Consider the following 12154-nt stretch of genomic DNA (forward strand, 5'->3'; position numbering starts at 1 on the left):
ATATTTTAAGTATGGATTAATGTTCCAATCATAGGAGCCCTGAAGCAGTACTATCCCAATTCAAATAAGCGCTCAGGCAGGAAAGCAGGCAGAAGTGAGATAGGATGAAACCCCATACTATGGTGTGTTTAAGTGTTTAGCTAAATCAAGATACTTTTCCTGGCTTTTTACTCAATGTGGTCAATATGGGTATATACTATGATGGAGGAACAATAACCTACTGAGAAGGGTGACAAAAGAACAGTTTGAAAGAGATTAGTAATCATTACACCTCAAATTACAAAATTCTGCAAAGAAAGTGCAGACTACCTAAAAGGCTAAACTTATTTTTCAGCATCTATTTTTGAAAGTGATTTTAAGATACACATATCTACAGCATTTTAAATAGAATTACTTATTTTTCATTTACTTTGTAAAAGCTAAAGGAGTGAGAGAAGGTTCACGCTGAGGTTTGTTGTCATTTGGATGTCTAATGATAGCAGCTCGGTCTCTCGGCTGGTCAGACAGCTGCCAGGACAGCTCTCGTCACCTTCAGCACTGGGATGATGATTTGGATTTAAAAGGATTATGACTGTCATATGGCATCAAGGCAACATAACACAAGGTGAACTTGCACGTAGCTAGAAACCATTATATCATGAATTTTTAAAAGTTTAGGCAAGCCTTGAAACTTTGCCATGTGTTCAGTGTGTCATTAACGTAATGCGCTCTTGTAAGAGCAGGTGCTGACCTGTCCTTAAGGCTTTTTCTTTATAGGACACAACAGAGGACTCACTGTAAGATAATTTTGGTAATACCTTACAATCATCATCACAGGAAAACAGTAGGAAGAGCACTAAGCATATACAAGTGAACATCAAAATCTCTATCATCTTCGTTTTAGCTGGGGTAACTATATTAGATGATCAGAAAATATATTGGTTGTACAAGGCAGAGATGAGCAAGCTGGAAGTGAAAGATGTCCCTGCCCATAGCAAGGGGATGGACTAGATAATCTTTAAAGGCCTTATCCAACACAAACCATTCTGTGCTTCTGTGGTAGTTAACTGCAGCTTCTGATAGTTTTAGCTGCATAGCCACTTCAAGACGGCTCTTCCAAAGGGAATACACAATACTTCAAAAACTCTCAGCATCAAGCAGTGTCTCCAGCAAACAGCTGAGCACAGCAGGGAGCTGAGTTACTCCTGAAAGGAGATGTCTCTGCAAGCTCACCAGAGCAGCACAAGATCCCAGCCCAGCCCAGCCAGGAGCATTGCCTCTCACTGGGCTTGGTGGGTTGGGTACTATGTTGCACATGACTGAATTTTAGCATGGAAGTTAATACCTCCACTCAACCCTTTACTACCATGTACAGACACAGTCTGGGCTGGCACACACGTAAGCATCTCTACCTGCTCTGCTGACCAGGGTAAAGATTCCAAACAAAGAGTGTTAAACAGCAACATGGATCCAACAGGGTTACAAGAGAGACACATCTCTATGGCACCAGAGATAGGCTGAGTCACAGCACAGAACACATAACCAAATTATGAAAGGAAAGCTTTTATACATAGATCTTAATTTAATCAGAAACTCATGGAGTTCACCTCTTTGCAGAAATTGCCCATCCATGTGTATTTCTTGCCAAAAGCTATAAAAAGCCTGTGGAAGTTTTTAAAAAGGTTGGATTTCAGATAGAAGGCTTTAGTCTGAAGGGCAGCTGAGGAATGGAGTTATGTTTCAGTGAAGAAGCCATGAAATTTAGAAAAAATAAGTGAATAAACTGATACAAAACTTGGCTGGACTCTAGAGTGTGGCTCAGATTTCTATTCAATAATGTTCTTTTCTATTTATGATTTTATATTCATCAGTCTAAGGATTTTTAGATACAAAAAACCTGCTAAAAGATACCACCTGACACGCATTCAGAAACTGATATGCTACTAGATACTAACATTAACTTAATTTTTTTCTTTGGAGAAGGAACTTCAGAAACTAATTTATTCTTTATAGATCTCTTAGAGAAAAAAACCTTTTTTTGTAAAGGTTTTTCCAATTGTACAAAATATATCAGGAAATATTTACAAATAGTAACAACATGCAATTCCTTCAAACAGAACAAAACATTTGCTATGCTCATTGGTGTATCAGTTGCACAGATTTTAAAGGATTAAGTCCCAGAGAAAACCAGACAACCAAGAAGAGATAAAAGGTTTGTTGTTATTTTGTTCTTCTCATAACTCGTTCTAATACCAGTGAGTAGAATCAACTACAATAAAGTCAATTGACTAAATTTTGGCCCCAAAGATTTTATTTATCAATAGCAGACTATGAGAGATGAAGAAATATCCAGTATGAGAAAGCATTTGTGAAACCTGCAATTTTATATCTTCTCTTTGGTGCCAAAGAAATTAAGGCCAACATTCAAAATTCCAAGATGAGTTCAGTAGGAACTGACCCAACAGAAGGAATTCAATTTGTCAGAACAAACACCGATGCCTACATTTAAGCTGGCCACCCCAAACCTACTTTGTTCTCAATGGTGAGAAGTCAAGACTTTTATTGTGCAATTGATCTTATTACAGGGCATATCAGCAGTCGGCCAAATGAATCTCTCCAAGTATGTGACAGATGTCCAAGGTTAGATGAGATTAAACACGCCCTTTGTGTTTCTGTGATTCATAAGTCATCTAATAGATTCAATAGAAAGTTTCTTCTAAGCATTAACTTTACTGAAGCTTAACAGAAGAGTCAGCAGAATCATTATGTAATGATTTTGTAGACACACCATGACAATTCTGTCTGATAAAAATATTTGCCTGTAATATTTCATTAAATTTAAAGTTACCATGTAGCAACTGCAAGCGGTTGACGGCTGCCAAGAGCCATGAGATTGCTGAATAGAATGGTATTTCTGGAGCTGTGCCCAGAGCTGAGACAAAATTTGACTCATCTTCATGCATACATTTCCAATAAACCAACAAACTAAAATAAGGATTTAACTCCATCATGAGGTTCCAGCGATATCATGTTAGAGCTAAGAATTTATTACAGTATCAAGAGAAGGTTCTAAGAAACTCTAAATGAAAGGTGATCTTTCCACAGATATATCTAATGGAATGTTTGTGGTCTTGAGTTTTGTTCTCTCAGAATGCACATGCCTGGAGCACTGATTCAGTTGTTGGTAGTAGGACAATTAAAACGTGAACTACATTTTGTTTCTTTGCACGATTTCAGAGCATATTAACAAATATGCCTCAGCTCTGGATGTGTTCAAGGCCAGGTTGGATGGGGCTTGGAGCAACCTGGGAGAGAGGAAGGTGAAGGGGGACTGGAACCTGATGGTCTTAGGTCTCTTCCAACCCAAACCATTCTAGGATTCTAAGATTCTGTGAACTACGGAAGTGTGTAGGAAATACCATGTTTGGGAAGGCTATGCCTGCAAAAATTTAGAAACTGTAGGATGAGAATTAAGCTCAATCAATCATAGGTATTTTTGCTTTCATTTTCAGCTAACAATCTTCCAACTAAAATAGAGATAAAAAGATAAAAGAGAGGGAAAGACAGAGAGAAAATAAGCAAATTTTATAATATTTACATGAACTTTGTCTGTTCAAACAGCTTTATGCTACAGCATTTTATTCAATCTTTTTCTGACCTATCTGTTGAAACCGCAAGTTTCTTGACATCTATCCTGTCACTAATTGAATGCTAATGCACTTTTGAGTAGAAGGGAGTCCCAGTCTCCAGTGAGATTTTTAGGCATCATCATGATACAAACAACAATATAAAATACCTTCAACAGCTAAGTGACTAATATTCCATCTTTTTTTTATAATTAATCTTTTAATCGGCATACTGAAGAGATCAGTAAATAATTATATAGATATGGAGATTAAAAGAAGTCTACCTTTATTTTAAATTATTGGGGTAGCACTTTTTCCAAGTCATTCCAGAATGTAGAAGCACTAAACCCTCTTAGTTCAAACGAATTCCCATAAGCTCTAGTCTCTGTTTCTTAAATATATGTCATTTGATTCCAGTACTTGTATTAGATATCTAAGTAAATTTCAAAAATGCTTGCACTTTTACTGAGAAAAGCTGGTTTGCATTTTTTCAAATGGATAACTTTTCTAGCTGCTGCTCTGAATTTTTAAAAAGAATTGGTTAGAAATAATACAAGGAGAAAGTTATCAGCAACTACTGTTCACAATATATCATTGCATCAGCTTTAGCCACAAGGCTCATACCACCCAGTTGGATTGCAGCATTTTGATATGTGGTAATTAACCACAGTGGAGAAGAAAAGGCTCAGAAAGATAGAAGAGAATTCATAGTATTAAAATAGCATGAACAATAGATACTGTAAAAAAATACAGTCTTTAGCTATCATTATGCAGTAATACAATATCTTAGGTCATTCTTACTATTTTGTCTAATTACTATTAAAATATGCAACATTTAATCTTACCACTGAGAAGCCAGTGTAGCAAAGATATCAGTGATTTCAGGTTCTTGGAACAGTTTCAGAAGTTCTGGTTCAGATGATAAGTCAGCAAGGATCCTTAACTCAATATGGGAAAAGTCTAGAAAACAGTGTTAAAATGCATTTATTGCTCTAAAATAAAAACATATCTGCATTTTAACCAGATTACCACAAATTAAAATGTAAGCCTGGAGTATTCAATCACTTCATGCTCAAAAAAGACAGATGCCTGTAAGAAGCTCATCCTGAAGATGTTATATTCCAGCTATGGATCAAAAAGTGTCTCAATCCTTCATTATCTTCAAGTGTCAATTAATCTTATTAACTCTGTTTCTACTCACAAGGCTTAAACACCATCCACTTCCAAAGCATAATAAGGAATACACATCATATAACAATATTAATTGTTACTAAGGGATTTGACAGCCTTGTAAAATATGTCATCCAAAGGAGAGGAGGAAAAGACATGACAGAACTGTGAATATTAATATGTATGAGTATAATAATTTACTCTCTCTCTTACCTGCTGCTAAAAATGTACATCCATTTTTTGAAACAAACAATGTTCTTGGGGAAATAGTTATTATGTCCTCTTCTTTTCCTAGAGAGGAGATACACATTTAAATCCCAAACACCAGTTCAAAAATACTGTGCAAACCATAGGAGGTTTTATACACAGCTAACACCACAGAAATGGCAATGTAAGCAAACTAGCAGAGCTAGCATCACAATTATTTCACTATATCAATCATGTACCACTTTACCTCCACCATTCTTGCAGTACTGCTCACTTCCTTTCTCAGATCCAAACCCTTCCCTAAACACAGGCTATCAAATATATACAATAACTAACAGTATTCACAGATCACTTAATAAAGGATACATTAATAAAGAAAGGTCTATAAAAGTAAGTAAAAATATGTATTTTTCTATCTTTGAACACTCTGCATCAAATAATCAAAACTCAAAATTAATAACCAAATTCTGAGTTACAGATAGTAGGGGAATATAATATTGAGAACATACAGCTGTCACAGGCATCCAAACTGTAATGACAGAAATCCCCAATAATATCATTAAATACTAACACAAGGTACTAGAAACTGAGAGGATCCAGGGAATATCACTTGACACAGTGTAGGGAGGGATGGTGGTTTGAAATGCAACAGAATCTGGTCAGCATAAAAGTGAAGAAAATAGAAAAAAAAAGTGTCTTGATACAGGAAAAACTTAGAAATACTTTTTTGAGAAGTATAAGATCACTAACAAAATCTCCAGTTTCATAGGCTAGTTATGCCCAGCACCTCAGGTTTATGCTGCCCCTGCTGGCATAGTTTTTTATAGCAACTTTTAAAAAACACTTTAAAAAATGACTCATGTAGATAAAATAAAACTACATTCAAAATTTTACATTATTTTCCATAGCGTCCTGTTTAATGGCCTGTATTATTTCCAACATAAGGGTTGAATAGCTGTGAAAAGGCAAAGCTTGCCCTTAGCAGAGAACCAAGCACCACACAGAGCAGCACTGCCCAGCTGCAGCTGTAGGGATTCAAGGAGGAGAATGCATGTTCCAAAAATCTCTCTCTTATATTTGAGCTTGGTACTGTGGGTTTCTCTCTTTATCATTTGGCTCATGCTTTTCTAGACTTAACTTTGATTCTCTCTGAACCATCTGTCTTCTTTGATAACCACTTCTGTTATCACAAACAACACATCTGACTAACTACTGGTGTTAGTTGTGATTATGATTAAAATGACCCAGCCTAAACATTGACTCAGGCAGAGCCTTATGAGCTGAACACACACAAAATCATCCCCAGGATATTTAAGATGCATAATTTCATTTGGAAAAAGTGAGAGAAACAAAAAAAAAAAAACTTAAAAGCTTGAAATTACTTAAATCAGTGCTGAAACACCAAATATTTTTTTCAGGAACAACCAGAAAAAGTAATTGGCTTAAATGTTAATGTATAATAAAGTATCATCATCTTATATTTAATGATGGACCTATCAGTCTGCTTCAAAATATAATACCACTCAGTAAAATAATTAGATAAAACTGCTTTTTCATCTTAATAAAAACACAGTTTACCTTTTATGTACTGTTTCTTTTTAATTGTAACTGGATGTTTAGAAATACCTTGAATGTTCTACAAAGGAAGAATAAAAACATTTAGTAAGTGCAAGTTCATTAAAATAAGTTTAGAAACAGTTTATTACCAGCATTAGTGATACTAGTGCCAACAAGATTTTCCCACATAGTAAGAAAAATTAACCACTTTGCCTTCCAAAGGAATCTTCACATTCTGCATCTGCAGACACTTTTGAATATTTGCTCTTCCATGAAAATTAGAAGCTTCTAAGAACAATTACTCACTTGCAGCCATTCCAAAGCCTAATCTCTAGATGCACCATAGAAGATAATTAGTAATCCAATAAAAATTATTTTCTTCTTATTTTAATGTGTGTCCTTTAGATATAGTTCACTTCTGATATATACTTTAAATATAGCATTACTTCTGAGGAAAGAATACACGTGAATCCTGCCTGCAGGCTAAAGGAAGTGAATATTCTTCAGCCTCTTGTATTTTTTCTAGTATCTATTCCTACTTTTTAAAATGCATGATAAAATAAATAAGGAACCCTTTATTGTCTTCAGCACATCAGTCCAGGTTAAAAACTAGAGCTAATTTTATCAACCAACATGCAGGACTAGGATCAGAAGCAGATTTTTTTTTTCCAGATCTGGGTTCATACACCTCCAGTAAAGCACCAAAGATGCACACGACAAATCCTTTCTGTTATTTTGTGCCAATATGCCTCTTTATCTAGAAAAGCAACATATGACAAGAGAATGTACCAAGCTCTGATTTTGTCACTCCACGTAATTAATTTGCAAGTGGTTCAGGAATTAGATGTACATACTAATATTATGTAATACTGAAAGTTCAGAGAGTGGGAATAGTGCTATATAATTTCCAAATCAGAATGATCATTTTCTATGCAATTTTCAACTCAAAAACTGTTATTTTAAACTTAAGAGGGATGTAATCAGACAGCAAAAGCTATTGAAATTTAAAGCAGAAGCAAAAGACAAAACTCCCAAACCACAACAGTACCATTCCTAGTCTTAGTACCACCCTTAAAGATGTACAATCAAATGTATTAAAGTTGAACACCTGCCACAACACCCTACAGAGAGAGAGCTAGGAAACTACCATATAACATACAGAATATTTTCACAGCATGGTTAAAACTAGCAATGCTGCTCTCAGTCCATCTATACCCAGAATAAACACTTGCCAGATGGAATATTTTATTCTTTAGCTTCTAGAAACATTTAAAAACACAGTTGTGGCAATGCTTATGGTAATGCATATTTTAAAATCATTTTTTGAAGCAAGTGGTTATTCAATCTGTACACAAAACTAACACTCCTATTGGCAACTACTGATTTCCACCAATAACAAGCTGGGGAGAACTAGTGCTCATTCATATGAAAAATATGCAGTCTAAGTGGCCATGGAATCTAGTAGATCCTCAGAAAATCAGAAAATTTAGTCCTTTTGCATATACCTGGACATGAATGAATGTGGGAGCCTAATTTTACACACATTAAAAAAACAATTTAATTCTGACTTACAGAACCATTCTAACAGAGGATATAGAGGGGCTTTTCATTCAGCTCTACACTGGTACTGTGACGTGTACTTAATCAGGTAATTTCCAGCACAGATTAAAAACTGTTCATAGTTACTCTCAGTGATATTTTTACTTCTCATTAGCTTCAAAATTCTGAACAAAGTGAATTTTTAAAAAAAGTATTTCAGAATCTATCAAGAATGTAAAAGTCAATCACTACACATCTCGTTTTCATCGAGAGCATATGTACAAAGTCTACTTTCAATGCAATTTTTAAAGTGTTACTAATAATTCTGGAAAACACTAATAAGTAACTACAAGTGCAAAATGTCTTTTCACTTATAAATTAGTTAACAACCCATAATTTGACTAGATCTTCAGAAAAGAGGTAAGAAACTTGAGAGTTGTAATGCTCATCTTTAAGCCATTGGAATAGTTTAGCACATCCCTCCCATCTAATTTTAGATTAATTAATTTTAGGCAAGTTGTTGGTTTAAACAAGCTGTGTAAAATCCCTCTACAGCCAGCAAAGACAGGAATCTTCAGTGGATAGTTCAACCTATCTGTATAAGACACATACTGACAAGTTGTCCTAAGGTTTCCCCTGGAGGTGATGTATTCTAAGATTTAGATCATCAAATTTGATGAGATAAATTTACTCTAGATATTTAATGGAATTGAAAAATAAGGAGACAATCTCACAAGAGTCTTCCAAATATCAAATTCTCCTCTGCTTGAGTCAGGTGACTGTTTTATTAGATCAAAAGTGGAAAATTAATGTGGCTTGGGCACATGATTATCACCACTTTGGGCTACCATAATACAACCTGCATTTTTGCTTTTATGTGTACATTTCAAGTATTTGTGCAAAATCTTCACAGATCCAATCTGAGATGTGAATGTTATCCCTTAATGTTAGAAAAGGGTATGCACAACTTGTTAGGTATTACAGAGAAACAAAATTGACTCTGAAAAATCATGTTCCAACAGACAAGAAGGAGTGCTTGAAACAATGTGGTGGAAAATCTGGTTGTGGAAGTTAACTATTACAATACTTCATTGTTTCTGAGTGAGGGTAAAAAAAATGGTTAAGCTATTCTAGTAGATGATTAACAAGAAAATCCTAGCACTATTTAAAAAAAAATTAAAACATATAAAAACAACACCATAGTCCAAAATTAACTTCCAGAGGTTCCAACTGATAGAAGAATAGATGAAGCCAAAATCCCAGCTTCAATATTTCTCAAGGACTGTGATGATCAGGGGAGACTTCTGAAGAAAGCAACTGTCACTCCTATCCTCCACAAGGACAAGAAGAAGTAGAAAACTACAGGCCAATGAGCTTCTCCTCAGTTCTTAGGAAGATGATGGCATAAATAATCCTAGAAAACATTTGCAAACATATTAAAGTAGATGATCTGGGGTAGTCACCATGGATTTAGAATGGGGAAATCATGTTTGACCAACGACAGCCTTGTGCAATGCAGTAACCAGCTCTGTGGATGCAGGGAGAGCAGCAGATGTTGTTTACCTTGACTCCAGCAAGGCTTTCAAAACACTTGCTCATAAAAGCCTCAGAGAAGCTGATGAAGTACAAGGTAGATAAGTGGACAGGGAGGTGGGCTGAAACCCAGCTGAACCGCGGGTGCACAGGGCTTTGGTGAGTGGCACAAAGACCAGCTGGAGGTCAGTCACTACTGGAGCAGCCCAGGGGCAAATAAGGCCCAACAGCTCCATCTATGACCTGGATTACAGGACTGATGCAACCTCAGCAAGATGGCAAGCGATCCAAAACCCTGAGGAGTGCTTAATATGTCACATGAGTGATTCAGAGGAGCCTCAGGCATCCGGAGAAAATGGGCTGTCAGGGTCCCACACAGAGTTCACAGTCTGGAAAGCAGAAAACGATCTGTGGATCATGGTGAAGAACAAGTTGAACATGAGGCAGCAATGAGCCTTTGAACTCAGGAAGTCCAACAGCATCCAGGGCTGCATCAGGAAGGGCATCACCAGCAGTCCAAGAAACTGATCTTTGTCCTCTACTCAGGATGCCAGACGAGAGGACGTAAAGAAGATGGAGCCAGGTTCTTCTCACTGATGCCCAATGACAGGACAAGAGGTGACAATCAGAAACCATTATAGGAAATTCAATTTGAACGTAAGAAAAACTTCTCTGCTGTGTCAGGGTCAAACACTGGAACAGGCTGCCCAGAGAAATTCAACCCTTGGAGGTACTCAAACCCTCAACAGACAATCTCCAGCAGTCCTGGCAAGGAGGCTCAGAACTGATGGACTCTGGATGTCTCTCTTAAAGCCTCACAAACATAGCTTCAAGCCTCGAATAAACGACGCTCTAATCCATAAGGAGAGTCACTATATGTAAGGAGAGTTGAATTATCAATGAAATAATACCTAATCAAAATCAAACAAACAGACAGTTTCCCAATTTTATGAGTTTCTTCTCTGTCAGTTAAACTCTGTTGAGCTTTCTATTCTTGGTATCCAAAATTCTACATCTTCATTTGCCACTGATTTTTTTATTCCCTCCTAGTATGTTATTTCAGTTCTTTCCAAGGACTACAGTATACAGACATATATTGGATAAGTTACCTTTGAAGTCAGTGTAGTTAGATTTCACCTAATCACAGAGGCTGGTGGTGCATTTTCATTATTTCTTACTCTACATTGGTAGGGTTGTTGATCATATTTCCTATATTCTGATTCCTCTCTCAGTTTTTTATATGGATTCAGCTAACCCCTACATCTCTCTCCCTCCCCATTTACATTTTCAGTGGTATAAATTGTTATTTTGAACAAGTAACCTCAGTCAACCCCAGCGACTCTCAGAATAGACATCCATGTCTGTATACAAAAGCATCAATAGTTATAAGCATTTTTTGGTTTTTACTAGAAAATGGCTCATTAATCTATAATGACCCATACCTGCATTTCTAAACCTCTATGGAATATGTCATTCTGAAAACCTACAAACTGCAGGGAGGGGAACAAAGCAATGGAACAGGTATTTACTGAAATAAATGGGAATGCACAGAGGTGGCTGCTGACTGTTTTGGGCATTTGATTCTGACTAATTCCCCCACTGTTCTAAGACCTAACTTAAAAATAAAACAGAGGCAAAATTTACTACTAAGATAAGAGTATCTATTCATAAATGTAAACAGGATGGATATGTCACAAGCGAAGTTAAAAAACAGCCAGAGTTAGACCAAACAGAGAGAAGGAAGGAGTTAGACCAGGTAAAGTTATCAAGTACTTATCCTTTGATGTGGTGACCAATCCACCTGCTGTTAGTGAGGCACAGTGCCAAACACTAGAGCAAAATAAAGGAATTACTGTTTTCCAGTGGCTACCAGTACCAACAAATAGCAGAACCTAGTTGCATTTCTTGTAAGTAATAAAATTTACTGGGACTGTGATCTTGTTAGATTTAATTGCTCTAATAGATGTTGCTTCAGGAAATCATTTCCTCATACATAAGAAGTACACATCAAAATTGAAGTGAAATGTAGCACTCCAGCAAAAACTGAAGCGTTGCAAAACAAAAGTTTCTGCAGTTTCTCTCAGTAACTTCTTCTCCAGGAAATTTATTAGAATAATTAGGCTACAACTATTCTCTTTGAACACAAACACAGCTCTAGACAATGAAACACAAAGTAAGTTTTTAAATCCATGGCATTTGTTTGATAACTAGCATTGTAATACTTTTAGAGCAGAAGTAAGACTTTGGTCTGTAAGACCAGATTTCATTACAATGCTAATAGATAGGTGGATGACAACTCCTTTAAGCTTTATATTCCAAATTTCTAATTGCATTTTTTAAATTTCTTATTGCCAGGGTTTTTTTTGTTTTTTTTTTTTTTTTTAATTCTTGTACTTTACTGTTCCCTCTGGTTTATTTACTTCCTGAAAATTCTCTCACTCCTTTTCCTTAATTTTCAGTTGTCTTTTCTTGCTCTACATGAGACTACACCTAGTGATAAATTGCACTCTCACATCTCATTTGATCAGTTTGAGAAGCACAGG

At 36.1% G+C, this 12154-nt stretch overlaps 1 protein-coding gene across 1 annotated transcript in view; it reads right to left on the reverse strand.

Annotated features, from left to right (window-relative positions):
- The window catches only part of POLN (DNA polymerase nu), an 83144-nt gene that overhangs the window by 47615 nt on the left and 23375 nt on the right, over positions 1-12154 (reverse strand). Inside the window, exons 13-15 of the mRNA XM_014895179.2 lie at positions 6561-6618; positions 4989-5066; positions 4451-4565 (exon numbers count right to left, since the gene is read on the reverse strand). Of these exons, the coding sequence (XP_014750665.2) occupies positions 4451-4565; positions 4989-5066; positions 6561-6618 (251 nt within the window). The remainder of the gene's footprint in view (positions 1-4450; positions 4566-4988; positions 5067-6560; positions 6619-12154) is intronic.

This window comes from Sturnus vulgaris, chromosome 4 (genome assembly GCF_052056855.1).
Source record: "Sturnus vulgaris isolate bStuVul1 chromosome 4, bStuVul1.hap1, whole genome shotgun sequence".
NCBI classification, from domain to species: domain Eukaryota; kingdom Metazoa; phylum Chordata; class Aves; order Passeriformes; family Sturnidae; genus Sturnus; species Sturnus vulgaris.